At 45.6% G+C, this 17,964-nt stretch overlaps 1 protein-coding gene across 1 annotated transcript in view; it reads right to left on the minus strand.

Moving 5' to 3' along the window:
* The window catches only part of coro1ca (coronin, actin binding protein, 1Ca), a 35,165-nt gene that overhangs the window by 10,682 nt on the left and 6,519 nt on the right, over positions 1-17,964 (minus strand). Inside the window, exon 2 of the mRNA XM_030791026.1 lies at positions 9,229-9,428. Coding sequence (XP_030646886.1) covers positions 9,229-9,426 — 198 coding nt within the window. The 5' untranslated portion in view covers positions 9,427-9,428. The remainder of the gene's footprint in view (positions 1-9,228; positions 9,429-17,964) is intronic.

Below are 17,964 nucleotides of genomic sequence, written 5' to 3' on the forward strand. Positions count from 1 at the left end.
AGACAGAGAGAGAGAGAGAGAGAGAGAGAGAGAGAGAGAGAGAGAGAGAGACATAGAGAGAGAGAGAGAGAGAGAGAGACAGAGAGAGAGAGAGACAGAGAGAGAGAGAGAGAGAGAGAGAGAGACATAGAGAGAGAGAGAGAGAGAGAGACAGAGAGAGAGAGAGACAGAGAGAGAGAGAGAGAGACAGAGAGAAAGAGAGAGAGAGAGAGAGAGAGAGAGAGAGAGAGAGAGAGAGAGACATAGAGAGAGAGAGAGAGAGACATAGAGAGAGAGAGAGAGAGAGAGAGAGAGAGACAGAGAGAAAGAGAGAGAGAGAGAGACAGAGAGAGAGAGAGACAGAGAGAGAGAGAGAGAGAGAGACAGAGAGAAAGAGAGAGAGAGAGAGACAGAGAGAGAGAGAGACAGAGAGAGAGAGAGAGAGACAGAGAGAAAGAGAGAGAGAGAGAGAGAGAGAGAGAGAGAGAGAGAGACATAGAGAGAGAGAGAGAGAGACATAGAGAGAGAGAGAGAGAGAGAGAGAGAGAGAGAGAGACAGAGAGAGAGAGAGAGAGAGAGAGACAGAGAGAAAGAGAGAGAGAGAGAGAGAGAGAGAGAGAGAGAGAGAGAGAGAGACAGAGAGTGAGAGAGAGCAAGAGCGCACTTTGTCGTACAATGAGCAGAGCCTGATTTCCACTAGAGCTGGGCCGGGGCGGAACACTCTTCAGCTTATCTCAACGCATTCCACACCTCAGGGCTGAGGCCTGGCTGGGTGTGAAAAAAAGAGAGAGAGAGAAAGAGAGAGAGAGACAGAGAGAGAGAGAGGGAGGGAGACTGTCTGTGTGAGTGTGTGTGCACCCACTCTCTGGAGTTGAGAAACTGTCTGTGATTTGATTGACAGTGACAGATATAGGCTCGCTAGCAGCACCTTCCAATTCAGGTTTTTTTTTGTTTTTTTTTAATACTGAAAAATAATCAAAGTGTAGAACAGCAACATGTTTCCAAGGAAACAGCCGATGACATCACAATGCTATTTTATTTGTAAAAGTAAGACAAACGGTCTAGCGTTAAACTGGTGTAATTCACAACAGCTGTTTTAAGTTTTCCCCTTAGACTTACCTCACTGCAGTTACTTCATACAAACAGCAGCGCAGGGTACAGCTCAGCGAAGGCGGAGCATGATAATGTTTTGTGAATTCTGACAGTTACTTCAGGACCGTTTTGAATCATATGAGAAAACTGGCATGTGCGTCTCCATGAGGGTTTGAACCTCTACTCTGCAGGAGCTGTTAACTACCAGATCTCTTGCAACTACGCAGCTAATGTTGATTCAAAACCAAGGGCCCTGTCACTTTGCTTTAGACAGCCCTCTCGCCCAGACAAATGCGGCTTTCAGATTTCCAGCAATACAGTGAGAGCTTCTCATAGTCTTCTGATTGGCTTTGCAGGGATTCTGACATTTGTGCTTTGCACTAATCCATCTCCTGCCAACTGTACATGTGAAGAGACTCCAGAGACGATCTCAAAAGGAGACAGAACAATGGTCGCAATCAGTCACAGAAATTTTCCCTCCATTCAGAGGTCTTTCCGATAACGGCGCCACGGGAGCCGTCACCATGGAAACAGCCCACGGCGCAGGTTTCCGAAATAGAGTCCGAATATCTGGGGCGCGTCAGGATGGGACCCTAGCCCGGGTTAAAAGGGCATCTTGACTGCGCATGCATCGTCATGGGCGATTTTCTGGGTAAACAAACCGCTCTGTCGAGATGTCTCCCAGACAACATATTCAACCTGTTGCATAGCAACAGCATGTTCAGTTCATACCGCGCGACAATCACAAGGTACGATCCCACAATTAGGACCCAGGACACGAGGACCCCATTTGAGAGACTCTTAGCCCTGAGAGGAAACGGCTCCAACGAATGTCACTTGCGTGACAGACAGTTCGACAGACAGTTTCCCCACACGCATCTTTCGTTAGAGACCTAATTAAAACGAAAACTAATTAACCTGGGTGACAGAGAGGATCACCACAGCCAGTAATGATATCTACAAGGAAAGCACATCATAAAATATATCACAGGCGTTTATTAAATAACTCTGTCTCGTTACCATTAAGCTCTTTAAAAACAAAACATTGAGCCTGGGTGTGTTAATACAATACAGTCAGGATACAGTGATAACACACAGAGAGATAACACAGAGAGTGTGTGTGTGTGTGAGTGACAGAAGTAGTATGTAAATATATATATATATGAAAAACAGTGTATATTTAAAAAAAACAAAAAACAAGAGAGACAGTAGGAGAACAGATGCAAGAAAACATGCATTTAAGTCATGCATTCAGAGTAAGAGAGATAAAAGTACACATTCCCTCTGTTCAGTGGCCAGTGCTTACGCCCTTGCATCATCTCTAGGCAGCGTGGAAATTTCCATTTCCTTTGTGTGTCGGCAGTACAAACCTACAGGCCAGGATGCTACAGCTGTGGCCTTGGCTGAGGAACCCCAGCAGCAGGCCAATCAGAACGCAGCTGATTTACATTAGCCACAGTAAACAGCCTATCAGAAAAGAGGAACACGAAGACCATATGTCATAATAGGGGTAATGTTCACTGCCTGCAGGTGGACCAGGTTCACCATTACTGTGGAGCAGAGTATATCTATATATACACACATAGAAAGAGAGAGAAAGAGCACGAGAGAGAGAGAGAGAGAGAGAGAGAGAGAGAGGGGGAGAGAGGGGGAGAGAGGGGGAGAGAGGGGGAGAGAGATACTCTCATTCCACATTCACATTTCTTCACCTGTGTAAAAATCTTCTTAAAAAAATCTATTGAAAAGTTGCTGAAAACTCAGGGATGTGTTGCATTCAGCACTCAAAAACCCAAAACATATTTGTTTTTGTTTTTTTTTCTTAAGTGCTGCTAATTTCAGTTATTTGACAAAAAAAATTAAACTCTCTTTAGTTATTACCTTCCATTGCGCTGTTGGAAGGACTATAAGATACTAAGACACTGCCTCTCACACAGCAGCACTTGACTCTCAAAAAGAAAAAAGAAATCTCACATAGCATTTTTCCCTCCGCCCTCGTGTCTATCGAAGAATTCATTGGGTGCTGGCCCTGTGGCCAGCCAATAGCGCGGCAGGGAGGAAATGGGTCTGGAAGGCTGACAGTCGGGGAGCTTGGGATGACCATATATGGTAAAATCTGCAGTTAGCAGGACCCAAAGCAACAGTCAGATGCAGAGAGACAGGAAAAAGCCCCAGGAATACAGATCGGGAGTTAGAATGACACATTCACAGATATACGCGCTCAAACATGCGCACAAGACAGTTGAGAAAGACACTTATTACATCTTGACTCAGCCGTTCCTGAATAGATTTGATTCTGAAACACCCCAACAAAAAAATAAGGCTTAAAGACACACACACACACACACACACACACACACACACACACACACACACACACACACACACACACACACAGATAAATGTACTTTTGCCACTGTTTGTATGTTTGAGCATATAAGGACATCGGGCAAGAAAAAAAGACCTTCCACGTCAGCCAAGGATGCAAAGAAAGAAGGGGATTTTGGTGACAAATCTGGGAAATATCTCCTCTCCTCTCCTGATCAGGTGACCGGCGCAGGAAGCATTGCCTTCAATGGGCCGGTTGCAGATACAGCTGAGATAGATCGAAAAATCAGTCTGGCTAGAGGAAGCCTGGCCTAAAAAGACTTTTGCTGCTTGTAAGAGAGAGACAGCGTTGTAAAAACGTAACGTGATCGTAGGAAACACCAGCAGAATCCAGTTCAAAAAGAGGTCACCAGTTAGGGGTCACTACGCTACATTTCATCACTGTCTCACAGATGGTTCTTAAGCCGTTTCACAGATGAGAAGAAATGATCAAAACTACGGTCTCGGAGAAATGGCTAATTTCCAAATTTACACACTCTCCGAATGCAATTTAGTAAGGGTGTGGGGTAAGGAATATGTTTTGACATGAAGATTCAAACGTGACCATTTATGAATGTGTGTGCATTTCTGTTAGTCACAGAGGGAAAAAGGAAGAAAGATGTTCCCTCAGCCATAATACCAATTTCCCTAAATTTAAAAACTGAGACGCCTCATTGGCTCAACCACAGCCACAAAGCCGGGCGCGGTCCAGGTTATGAACTTTGATAAGCAATAATGCACTTGAATGTCAATGTTCTCTCAGCTAGGCTGGTCACCCAATCCACAACACCACAGTTCTGATGTTGGGAAGAATGTAAGAGCTTAAAAGGGGGTGTGTGTGTGTGAAAAATACCCCCCCCCCACACACACACACACACACAGACACAAAAAAAAAAGAAGAAGAAACAAGGGAAAGAAGCAGAAAGGCTGGAGACATCATGTGATAGGTCAGCCTTTGATTAGTTTCAGCCGTGAGAGAGACAGTGTGTGGTGTGTGTGTGGGAGAGAGAGAGCGAGTGAGAAAAAAGAGAGAAAGACAGACAGAGAGAGAAAAAGAGAGAAAAAAAGAGAGAAAGAGAGAGGGAATAAGAGAGAGAGAGAGAAAAAAAAAGGACCATAATAAGTGTCTGAGTCATCCTAGTCTGTCTCCTACACAAAAAGGAAAGAGAAAAACACACACAAAAGATCTGGCTAAGGCCAAACTAAGACCTCCCACGGCACGCAGGCAGGCAGGCAGGCAGACAGGCCAACTGAAGTCCAGCTGCAGACCACATAAGCCCTGGTGCTACTACTGTGGAGGGACTGAGACACTGTAGCCCGCCTGCCAAAACAACAACAACAACAACAACAACAAAAATAAAATAAAACAGCCAAACAGTAAGTCTCACAATCCCCAGTTCAATTCAGAACGATGAATTAAAATTCATGTCACTGCTTGTAATCCACATATTTTCCAATATTTAAAAAATAAATAAATAAATAAATAAATAAATAATCTTCCACTACGTCAATTGACATTTGGTACATTTCCCGAAGCGATTCAGAGTCAAAACGAATCAAGTGTAAACCTAGAAAACCCCCCACAAACTCTCTCTCTCTCGCACAGGTTTACCTGTTTCTTACATCACAGTGTTTAGCCAAGTGAAAAAAGCGAGCTACGTGACCCAGCCCTGGTGTCTCTAAGAAGCTTGGTGCCCTGTGTTAGTCACGTGGGGTCATCTCAGACGGACAGGACCGGTTCATGCATGTCAATGGGAAAACAAAGGAGCAGGGCAGGAGTTCCCTGTGGGACAAAGACACTCCTGGGGCAGCTGTCTCACTGCAGGGGCTTCTGGGAACCCAGCAATATGGGCAGATGGCACAGAGGAAAGGCAGATGCACACTTTCTCTGTGTGTGTGTGTGTCTGTGTGAGTGCGTGTGTGTGTCTGGGTGTGGGTGTGTGTGCGTGTGTGAGAGAGAGAGAGAGAGAGAGAGAGAGAGAGAGAGAGAGAGAGAGAGAGGAACTGTGAGAGAGGGAGTGAGTGAGAAAGACTGTGTGTGAGTGTGTGTGTGTGTGAGTGTGAGAGAGAGAGAGAGAGAGAGAGAGAGGAACTGTGAGAGAGAGAGTGAGTGAGAAAGACTGTGTGTGTGTGTGTGTGTTTGTGTGTGTGTGCGCACGCGCGCGTGTGTGTGTGCGCGTGTGAAAGAAGGAGGGTTGAGAGTGGGTGAGCGGGTAGCTAGGAGAGCATTAGGAACAGCAGGATAGTTGGCAGTCCTGCTAACGCCACACAATAAAGATGCTACTCTAGAGCGCTACTGTGTCATGCCAGAAAAAAAAAAAAAAAAAAAAATCCATTTTTGGAGGGAACACTTGTTTGAGGATTTACAACAGCTAAATTCTGTGCAACTTAAAAAAAAAAAAAAAAAAAAAAAACACATTCATAGGATGAAACCTAAATCCAAAACAAGCAGAACGTTGCAGTAGTTAAGTCTCCGGGGGGAAACAAAGTTTTCAGCTTTGGTATGACAAAACTAAAAAAAAAACAGTGTCCGACGCAGAACCGTTCTCTCGCTCTTCTCCGAGAACGGACAGATGGAGTGGGCGATCCGAGAGATTACCGTACACTTTGCTGTGTCATCTCGTCCAATTTATCTGTAATTTCTTCGGAGATTAACATTTTCCCACATTTTCCACAATAGATTTGTGTCAGGGGTGGGGTGGGGGTCTGAAACGACATGCAATTCAAAAAGGCATTAATCCTTAAGTTTCTGCCTGTCATTATGAGAGAATTTTTCTAAATGTTTTTCAGAGCATTTTTACACTGACTGTAAACCGGGGGGGGGGGGGATGCTGACCTTTGCTACTCAGCACAAAGACGTCTCTCAGTGTGTCTGCCTTTACGGGAGAAAACAGAGTTTGTTCTGTGAACACACCCTTACAATATTAAAAAAAAAAAAAAAAAAAAAAAAGAGAAGAGTTTTTCAAGCAAAGCCAAATCTAAAACAAACAGTAATCTCTTCCAATGGGCTGGTGTGAACAACCCTGCGAGCGAGAGTGAGCGAGAGTGCAGTCTCCCGCTCTCGTCTCTGTCTCGCGTGTGCACGCGCGTGCGTGAGACGTGACTGACGACAGGCCCGGAGACCTGACCCGAGCGCCAGACGAGTTTGAAACGCTGCGGTCGTGTCCGACCGAGCCTCTAATTACAAACCGCTGCTTTTGCTTGTCAACACCACCGCTTGAAGCTTATCGAGGTCTCACGCCCTTGTCCTTGTGGCAAGAGACACGGCTGCCAACAGGCCGTAAACCGAAACGCTACTCACGTTCTCTTAACCTGCTTAAAACTACATTCAACATCTCTAGATCTTATCACTCTTTCTTCGCCTCCTACACAACCAACTAGTCTTACTCAGTCTGCAGTTAGACCACATTTTGACTGTGTACACAGGAACTCATACACTCATAGTGTAAACTCGTGCGTGTGTTTGTTTGTTTGTTTGTTTGTTGATAAAGAAGTGCACCAACTGAGAGATTTTACAGCACAAGGGTAAAGTTGAGTTGTGTTGTCCAAAATCCTTGGACCTTAGCACACACTGTGTAGCGTCTAACAGTAGGGTGGAGCCACGGGCGTTCAAATGAGTCATTAGACATCTCGTCAGAGAAATGAGAGAAATCGATTGAGCAGAAAGAAAACCAGTGGAGAAAAAGAGGTCACAATCACCTAACACACAGATGTGTCCTCGTATGAGAGAGAGAGAGAGAGAGAGAGAAAAAGAAACCGTGTGGTGAAACTTCTCATGCAAATGAAACGTTCACGATATGCAAAAAGAAATATCTGGGCTGTGACATCCACTGTGTGCAAAAGGCGTGAGTGTGTGTGTGTGTGTGTGTGTGTGTGTATCTGTATTTGCGTGTGCATGTGCTGGTAAAAAAACCAAATCAAAACAAAAAAACAAAAAAAAAAACAAAACAAGTTTTGTGTTTTGTTAGGACTAAGGAGACTCTGCATCAGCGTTTCTCAAGCTACGGGCGGTGGACCAGCGCCCTGGAAACTGCAAGGTCCCCGCCCCCTGGACTGAACTTCCTGCTTTGAAAACAGTAACGTTTCATTCAAGATTCTAGAATGCTAAGTGTTCCCACCCACGAGAACTTGCTTAACATTCTAGGATCTTGAATAAAATGTTACTGTTTTCACCTGGCAGAAGCACCGAGCATAATTTGACTGCCGCAGCGGTAGGGCTCTGCGGACCAGCAGCTTCCTCGTTGCGGGCCCGCGGCGATCCGTTGCCCGTAGTATGAGAAACGCTGCTCTACATCAGCTCTAATGGAGGTCAGACTTAGCCCCAGCCGGCCGCAGGGGGAGGGGGGGGGGGGGGGGGTGGGTGCACATTAACCACTCCAGTTACAAATCCCTCCAGACCCCATTCCCCTCATCATCCCAACTGAAGAGCAGTGATGACTAACCTGGTTCCTGGAACACTCTCCCAGCCAGAATAACGCTCAATAATTTATTCTTTTAAAAGCAGCATTTCATAAACCTATCATTTAAAGCATTTCTTGACTCACCTAAATTTGGCTTAAGGAATTAGATGATTCTAAAGAAATGAACAATACACTGGTAACATAATGCAGTACACACCCAGAATGACAGAGGGAGAGACCAAGAGTCAATCAATAAGGACTTTTAGCCTGTGCCGGCCACGGGAGAACCAGACGATCGGGTTTCAAATGGATCTGAGTGGGTTAAGAGAGTCAGTAAAAGCACAAAATCAACGACACCATCCGTAAGACACAGCTTTCCAGCCCAACACAAAGATCATTTGCGAATGTATTTGACATGCAAAAAACAGCTGGACACGCGGCGATTGGTCAAAGCATTTGTCAGACTCCAATCACGGACAGCATTAGTCATCTTGCATGTGACGCAGACTGAACCTTTGAGACTCTCAAATACTTGCCAGGAGCGAAACTAAGAAAATTCGTACTTCGGTGCCAGGAAGAGAGAGTGAGCGAGAGAGTGAAAAAATAGTTTCAGAATGCCCCCCCACCCCCCCGGGAACGGGGCAAATCCGAACACAACAGAGTAAATCCCAAAGTTGACTGGATGCCAGTTTAGGCCGTTTAGGAGAGGAATGTACTCCAAAACGTACATGACAGAAACAGGACGCTGCTCAAACAGGTGTGGTTAACACCCAGAGTGACGCGCAGAGGCACGAAACTGGCCCCGCCCGCCACTGTGGTCTCGTGGGTGCCCCTCTACACACAAACAATACACACGCGCGCGCACACACACACACACACACACACAATCACACATGCAACAAAGGGGAGGACTGAGCTTGCCTATTTCCAGGATGAAACAGTGTAAGACAAGACAAACCAAAAAAAACAAAACAAAAAAAAACAAAACAACAAAAACGAACAAATAAAGACTGGATTGTCATGACAGCTCTAAAAATCAAACAAAGCTGCCTCAAAGTTGGCTGTGGCCTGTAGTGCTGCAGGATTGACCCTAACACTTATCCGTGTAGTGACTGCACCTTTTTCTCAAGATTTGTCTTCAGTAAGTGGAAGAGAAAGATCTACAGTGAACCTGAGAAAGTTTGAGCAGAGGATCACCAGAGAGAGACGAATACTGGAAGAATTTCAGAAAAAGAAATGCTAGGATTCTGAACGTGCATTTCATGTGAGTGCGCCCAAGACTTACTCTTGTCTCCAGGGCTGTTTACGGCAAACGTACAGGCTCCTTACTGTCACTGTGTGTGTGTGTGTGTGTGTGAGAGAGAGAGTGAGAGCACACAAGCAAAGTTCTTACCTTATGAAGGGGCAGAACAAGGAAAGCTCCTCCGCCACTGGCTTCCACGATTATGGCAACGAATTTGGGGTTGACGGCACAGAAGGAGCTGTCCCAGGTAACGCGGGACACCCTGATGTCATCGTAGCACTGGTCGTTCTTCACCGCCTGGCCGAAAACGTGCCGGAACTTGCTCTGTCGCACAACCCGTCGGGACATCTCTGCGCACGGCGGTGGGAAAAAAAAAAGACCTGGTGTCAGTATTGACGTGAGAGGTAACATTTAAAAGTCTACATTTGTGACATTACAAAGGCATAAGCAAGCATTTATGACCACTAGCATTACCTCAATATGAAATTTTTTAGCAGCTTTTCAGTCATTTTCAGTCAGCGTATATATAAGAGAATATAATATATTACATTGACTGGCCCATAAACAGTGATAAATGCTGATAAACGGTAATTATGTCACAGACTCTGGACTTTCGTTTCTAAAATTAGCACATTGAAGACGCACTGAGTCATCACATCGTCTATTCCAAAGGTTGGCGGCTTTTTTAGACATAATAACATATCCACCAATCGGACGACGCGGCAGTTGGGGGACAATTCACCACAGTGTCGCTCTCACGCTTTGAAAAGCGTTAATAGCTGGTGAGGCCAACAGATACTTTGGCAGGTGCTCCAACGGGGCCTCTCCCGCGAGCCAGACGCTTCAATAGGGCGCTCTCCGCGAGCCAAGCTGACACGTAAGCCCTTTTCAGATTCCACCGAGCAGAAGCAAAGCCACATAAGGCAGGCAAAGCCATATGGCTCCCAGCACACGTTCAATTCATGTCCTGCGCGTAGGATAACATCAACCGCTAACTACAATCGCGAGGACTCCTCCGACACACAATGCAGGAAACACCAAGTAGCAAACGTGTTGAGTATTGTGGTGTTAGTCATGCAGGAAATAGAAACTGGCTAAATTGTTTTTAGCTCAATTCAGTGTTATTTGAATGGGAGGGGGGACTCCCACACTGGGAGCCACTGGTGAGCAAACCTGAGGGCCACAGTGGGAAGGTAAAACAGAACAGAAACCCTCCCTACCCAAAAAGACTGTAATTCCCCATTGAACACACAGCGGGGAAGACTTTACAGACTCCGTGAATGGAGTGTAGGTTTGGCGACAATGTAGCAGACAGGGAGTAATACCAGGATGTCCTGGTAAGTCCCCCCCCCCCCCCCCCATGGAGTTAATTACAGGACACAGAGCGAGAAACGTGGGGCAAACAGAAAAAGAAGACGACTTGCAGTTTGCAGGGTGTCAGACAGAGATGTAAAGCCTATATAATAACTAGATCTCTTACAGTGATGCAGGGTGAAAGTCACAAGTGATCCGAGCTGAAAATGGTGTTGAAAATATAACTAACTGGAGCTAGTTTTAGATGATTTAAATAAGCGCCGGACTGTCCGTGTTCTTGTATTACAGACCCCCCCCACCCCTCATAAATTCCCAAAAACCTTCAAGAAAAAGTTTGTCAACTTTTCATTTCCCGACACTCTAGAACAGCTCTATCAGTGGAGATCTGCTATTGTCCACTAGCTGTGATAGCTACGTTTTAACGCGTTAAGAACAAGGAACCAACATAGCTGGAAACAAAAAGGTGTATATGCGAGAGATACATGAATTAACCAAAACAGGGAGCCCATGGTCTAAGCCCAGAGAAGAACTGGTGGGACACCAAGATAAGTAGTATTTGGGATGGGGGGGGCAGGGGTGGGGGGGCGAGAGCAGAGGAATGAACTAGAGAAGAGACGGAAGTGGGTCACTGCTGCAGGGTGTATCCAACAATGTGACTCAGAAAGATATGTGAACTTTGTCTCCAACCTAAGACAGAGCAGAGGCATAAATACCCACATGTTGTCACATGTTTTCTCACAACAAAACCACCCGCCACACCAAACCTAAGGGCAAACACAAGGAAGAACGAAACGAAACGAAACGAAACGAAAGGAACAAACAAACAGGCAGAAGAGGGAGAGGAGTGGTCCGTGACATCACAGGGAACGAAAAGGAATTCTACCAGCGGAACCGCAAGAATGTTCCTTTTCTTAGAACTCGTTCGAAAAGTTCAGAACACAGAACAGTTACTTCTCACAACTGTCACTGTAGGTGGGTTTTCTTTTCTTTTCTTTTTTTTTAATAATCCTGGTGGGTTCTTTTCATTTGTGATTTGAAACAGCCACATGATGACCACAGACAGACACAGTATGACTGATTTGGTTTCAAAGGGACCCAAACTCGCTCTCTAAACAAAGGAGCGGTCACGACAATGCCACTTGTTTTTTTGTTTGCTCGTTTGTATTTATTTTGCTGTCTTTGAAGCCTCTTGCGCAACGCGTCCTAACAGACACCAACGAGCAGGATCGGGCAAACCATTCCACCCCCGTTATGTCTCCAGTGCATTTCCAACGCTGAGAGTTTCACATTTACTACGGAAACATTTTATTCTTTCGCTACATTCAGATCAGTTAAAAAAAACATATATATATAAATAAAGACAAATCAACTCTCTGAATATACGACTGAAACAATTCAAGACACAGAGAGAAACACTGTGGGTCTTAAAAATCCATGAATCCATCTGATTTGGGGAGCAGTGGTTCTGGGTGTTCGCAGAGTCCCTTCTATGACTGGATAGCCGAAGAACTACACAGTAATGGCTTCTTCATGTAGAGAATCCAATCAAAACCAAAAAAAGAACCACCCCCCCCCCCCCCCCGCTGCTTTGAGGCATAAGATCACCAGAGGTCAAACAGACCCCGCGATAGTGTCATTTCCTAATTTTGACCCCCGTCGTCACCTCCCCTCCATCTGTCTGGGTCTTTTTCAAACAGAGAGTTTGGCCTGAGAGAAATTCAGTTATGCCCAAAAAAGGCAGCGAGATCTCACCCAGCGGCCGGAGGAATCGACTCTGAACAGAGCTCTTTGGGCTCCACTTCACTCAAGTAGATTCTTTACCTTAAACTCTTGTCTGTCCGTCCGCCTGTGTTTTTTTTTGTTTTTTTTTTAGGTTTCTCTGTGAAAATCGAGATAGCGCACAGACAGACAGACGTATCAGAAGAATCTGAACTGCGGTGACGTAAAGGGTGCGTGATGGAGTCAGTCGCCGTAGTCGTTTACGTTTTGGCATTCTTTACGTTTGTTCTGGTTTATGTTTAACATTCCTCACGTTTTTTTTTTTTGTTTGTTTCTTTTGTTTCTTTTTTTTTTTTCTTTGCAATAGTGCGTTCACGCATGAAGTGATACAGGGAAGACACGCACACACATGTGCATACGCACGTATGCACATACATACAAACACACACACACACACACACACACACACACACACAGAAAGAGAACCTGGAAACTGTCCAGCAGAAAAACAGCAGCTTCACATGAGTGAGCAAGACATGGCAGATTAGAACCCCAGCCAGTGAAAGGTTGGATTTTTGCCAGGACAAAAATAAAAAAAAAGGAGAGAAAGAAAGAGAGAGAGAGAGAGAGAAAGAGAGAGAGAGAGAGAGAGAGAGAGAGAAAATATTGCGCGATGAGCTTCCTAGCTTTGCTGACTCGAACGTCTGACCCTGGTCGCTGACGCTCTCAACAGAGAGAAACTATCCTCAACCTAAAGCTGCCGGCTGCCCATTAAAGCCAAACACTGTCTGGTCTGTGCCAGTGCTATGTCCAAATAAAGAAACACAGAGAGGTATTGTCACAGTGATCTCTACATGAACATCAACAGAATTTCTGTTCATTCAAAATAATAATAATAATAAAAAACTGCAAACAAAAAAAAAAAATTCATCTATTTTACCTACCTGCCTAAATTCCACCACACAGTTTATTTTGTTGTCTTACTGCAGACAATACCTTATTTGTTTATCAAATTCATCCAGCTGCAACATATGACACATAAGACAAACAAAAAAACCTACACACAACAGAGATTAAAAAAAAAGAAAAAGGCAGAGTGCATATGGGCTAAATATGGATTATTGTTTGTGAAAGAGGAAGTCAGAGCTTGAGTACTACTAAATATTATGACGCAAAGAACAATAATCTGGTAACACGTTCCCCTGCGTGAAACTGGGACGACTTTCCTATTGCAGAAGCGAGCTACGGCGTTCACCGTTCCGGGAGGGGGGGGGCGGGTTTCAGCGCGGACAGGGGGAGGAGATGGAGGGTGAACATGCCTTTCACGTTAAATAAGGGGGAAATAATATGCGTTTTATGAGGTTGGCCATTTGACAGCACTCAAATGGAGTGGCTAATTAGGCAGGACCTCTCCAATGGGCATCTCCCAAAGTGTTCCATTAAGGGGTTAGGCTGATGGCACCATATGGTAGATGGGCATCCGACTCCAAGTCTCTTCAGCTGCTGCTAAAGGAACTGAAGACTTTCTGGCTTCGGCGGTGTTTTACAGGGAGATTCGCAGAGCAAAGAGTACAAACGGCTTACAGGGAAGGAGGGAGGGAGGGAGACAGAGACAGAGAGAGAGAGAGAGAGAGAGAGAGAGAGAGAGAGAGAGAGAGAGAGAGAGAGAGAGAGAGAGAGAGAGAGAGAGAGATTTCTGGTTTGTGAATGAGAGCTAGACACAGAAGGGCTCAGACTTCCAGGCTCCTCCCAGAAGACTTAAAGTAGCAAATGCACTATGATGTCACAGAAGAAGAAGAAGAAGAAGCAACGAAGCATTAGCATTGCAGCTAACAGAAAATTCATCTCAACTGCAACATTTTCCATTCCCATATTAGTGCAGCGTTACCACACAGAGACATGGTCTTGTGAGGCTGATCCAAAGGCTCCAGCAAAAAAAAAAAAAAAAAAAACCCTCAACCACGCATCCTAATTTAACTTAACATTGTGCCGAATGAATTAGTAGCATCATTGTCTGGGTCATGAGGTTAAGATCTTCAGCTGACCTGCCCGTTCTTACAGCAGGTTGTATTTCAATCCGAATAAAATCCAAGTTGACTTGTTGACAGTCGTGGTCCCTTGCGAGCGAAGTGAAAGTCATCGTGTTGTCCGGGACATTTCCTCCGACAGAAATTCTGCTGTCCCGTGTTTAGTCTCTGCGCTACAACAACAAACTGCACTTCCAAAGCACAGCTCCACTACACACCAATGCATGCTGGGACTCACTGCACGCGTGCGTGTGTGTGTGCCGTGTTTAGCTCATCTGCGCCAGAGAGGAGGGTCAACACAGGGTCACGACTGCGGTTTTCTTGGCAGACGTGCCACGAGAGAGGTGGGGAGAGGAGGAAAGCAGGAGAGAGAGAGACAGAGAGAGAGAGAGACAGAGACAGAGACAGAGAGAGAGAGAGAGAGAGAGAGAGAGAGAGAGAGAGAGAGAGAGGCGGATAAAGAGAGGATGACGGACAGAAAAAGACCAGAGAATGCTGGATTTCCCTGGCGATTGTGATGTGATTTGATTGGCCGGGACAGGGCAGGTAAACGTCAGCGGTTGGTTGTTGGATGGGATGTATCGGAGCCTGATGTGAAAACACAAAAGTACATGCAGCTTTGCCAAGTAACACAGAGAGCTGCAGGCTCTGTTTACCAACACTGAGACGTTGCCTGGCAACAGCAGCGGTGCAACACAGTGGGAAATGCCAAAATAGGTCGGGAATGGGGGGGGGGGGTGTCAGAGGAACAACGAAATCTGGCCATGTATGCACAAAATAGAGAGAGACAGTAGGACTTTGAAACAAATGATGTGAACTCTATTACTCATGCAACAGAGTTCTGCTCCAGGATCCAACTTGTCTGCTGTTACAAATCATATCTAATCGAATTAGAGGTGTTGTAGACATGCCTTGATAATATGTCAAAATATTTAGGCTAAGTTGTGGCACCGTATCTGTAATGGGCCTGCTTCAGATGGGGGAAGGGGGGGGGGGGATTCATGGTGCACATGCAATCTGTCCATTACCATTTCTCTCTACAGAGACGACTAAAACCATCAACACAAACAACGAATCACCATGAGGAAAAAGTATTTACAGGGTTGTGTTAGGTTTGCCTCAATGCTAGATCACAAATGTATCCTGATAGGACACAAAAGAATGGCTGCCACCATCACTGGTCCTGCTCTGATTTGTTTGGAACAGGATTGGTCTTGCTGCTGACACACACACACACACACACACACACACACACACGGGTGCACGTCACACAGAAAATGCTTCCAACATGACAAAGGCCGTCTTGGTGAGTCATGACCAAACCGCCCTGGCTACGCCGCAACAAATCAGTTTCTTAAGTGGCCTCATGAACAACTCATTCAGGAAGAGGAATCAAATTCGCAACGCAATTTCAACCGCATAATCTTGACTCATTATTGACTGTGAGAGAATGCATTGTTTCAGGCCACATACGTTATCGAGTTTTATTCAGCGAGACGACGAATGGGTATGAAAAGGTCGTTTTTACATCAACTATTGGACTGCAAGTGCCAAGATACAAAAAGCCCTTCAATGTCAAAAACGTCATACCAGCCCACATCATCTCTGTATGTGGATACACACGGGGTCACAGAATAGCTTCCCACTCCGGGAAGACGCTAATAGCGCATTGGTAATGCATATATCACAATGATTCTACCCATTTACATCAACGACGAGACAACAATAAACATAATTTTACGGCTTCATTTTATTTGGTCTCTGTCAAAGTCTCTTTCGAGTTTTGCGTCGCTAATTCAAGGCATCACCTGGGAGACCTCCGAACAGGGCCGCCCATGTGTAAATCACAGCATTTGATTGGCTGCTGCAATTCTGTTTCAAATCAAAGAGCACAGACAAAAAACGTTTCTTTCTTTCTTCCCCCCCCCCCCCCCCCCCCTAATCTTTCAATCATTTGCTTCATCTGAAAAAAAAGAAAAAGAAAGAAAGAAAGAAAATATAATGTGCTTGCATTGTATACCATTACATACACACTTTGAGGTTGGAATATGTAAAAGTTTGAAGGAAGGAACATGGTGTGGCCTTTTTACTGGAATCGCTTCGGAATCCCACTGGAATCACCTTATGGAAAACAGCATCGGTAAGAGGTCTGTGTCTTCAAAACGTTTTTTTTTTTTTTTTTTCGTGTACCTCCCAGCTCTTACAGAAAAAAATGCCTTTTTTATTACAGGGAAAGAACAGGCGCAAGGCCATTGGAAGGACTGGTGCTTTAACAGGTCAGTGTTCATCTGTGGAAGGGGGTTTAACCCGACTTCCTGAAAGTTGGCATTCATTCAGAAAATAACCCAGTTCCTTCGCTGAACCATTTCCTTTCCGTCTCAGAAAGGATATGGTATATTTGCAGTAAAGATCCGTGCCAGCATTCTTTCCGAAAGAGCTTTGAAAAGAGTGTGTCGGGCTGGGATTGGATGAATTTCTACCACACAGCCACGTTATTGGTCAGAAACGAACAGCATATTTTCCTCTCAGTGTCCTCCTACTGGCTGGCTTACTGAAGCACACTTGTCCTCAGGGCTAAAGGGGGGGTAACGTTACCAGCCCCTCTTGCACGGCCAGACGAAGAGCCAGCCAAGCAGGCATACTAACCCAGAAAAGTCATACATGATCTTCCGGGCACGCCAGGTCAGTCAAACACACACTACATGTGTAACCAGTGAATGAGAAGAGTGATCCAGCTATGCTAGGCCGGCGTAGATGATGGCCACATTCCTAATTCACACCAGTCGTCTATCCATCTATCCAACCGTTCATCCATCCGGCTGTCAATCCTGCATCGGCAGTAAGAATTAGGCTACGCCTACCCCTGAACGGGCTTAAATGTAAGGTGACAGGAGGACCACTGTAGAACATCCTGGAGCAAGGGGGAGGAGCTAAAGATTTCACCTGCCCTGTCTGCAGCGATGAACAGCGCAACTGAGACGGATGAAAGGAGACAGGAGGAGGTCCCTCTGGGGTCGGGGTGTTTGTTTTTACAGTCCTGATGGGCCCTGGGGTCAGGGCGTTCGTTTTTACAGTCCTGACAGGCTCGGGCTCAGACTCAGAGGCCTCGTTGGGGGGGGGGGGGGGTCTTATGCGTAACACTTTCAGAATTGGACGGCTTCCTGTCCGTGGACGTTTGCCAAGGCTTCCCAACATGTGGGAAAGTTAAGTTGTCCGCGTCGGATTCGTTTCCTGCCGAGAGCAACGTCAGGTTTTGTGAGGAGCTGAGGGTAGGTCTTGGGTTTCTTTTAAATCTAGACATGTACAGATCAAACCTCCTCTGGTGGCTCAGGAACGAACAGAGATGCCATCCGTGCCTTTAATGCATCGCTGCATTAAGTCAACACAGTCATTTTTTGCATGAACTCAGCCAGGGCGCTTAAGAGAGATCTGCTTACGGGAGCACTCCTCCGGCTCTTGATTTAGGGTACGTTTCAGCTGAGACCTCTTGCATGCAAACAAACGTGTGCAGGCCGTGACTTCAACTACTGCGTGAAATAACGAGAAACAATTACCGTGAAAACTGTGAAACGTAACACACTGAGAATACTGCTCTCTTTAAGAGCAAGTACTGTAAAAAAAAAAAGAAAAAAAAAAGGCAGTACCTTGGTCTCCTATTCAATATTCCATTTAAGGGTTCACGTTCCACTTCGTTTTCCTAATTTAGGGCACGTCTCGCTGCAGGAGGAATCTCTAAAATACACAGGCCGTTTTAGCCGGGTTTGTAATGTTTACTGCGGGATTCGGCTGCGACGAACAACTCGCCGCGAGGAACGCTTTCATGACG

This window comes from Chanos chanos, chromosome 14 (assembly GCF_902362185.1).
Source record: "Chanos chanos chromosome 14, fChaCha1.1, whole genome shotgun sequence".
Taxonomy (NCBI): domain Eukaryota; kingdom Metazoa; phylum Chordata; class Actinopteri; order Gonorynchiformes; family Chanidae; genus Chanos; species Chanos chanos.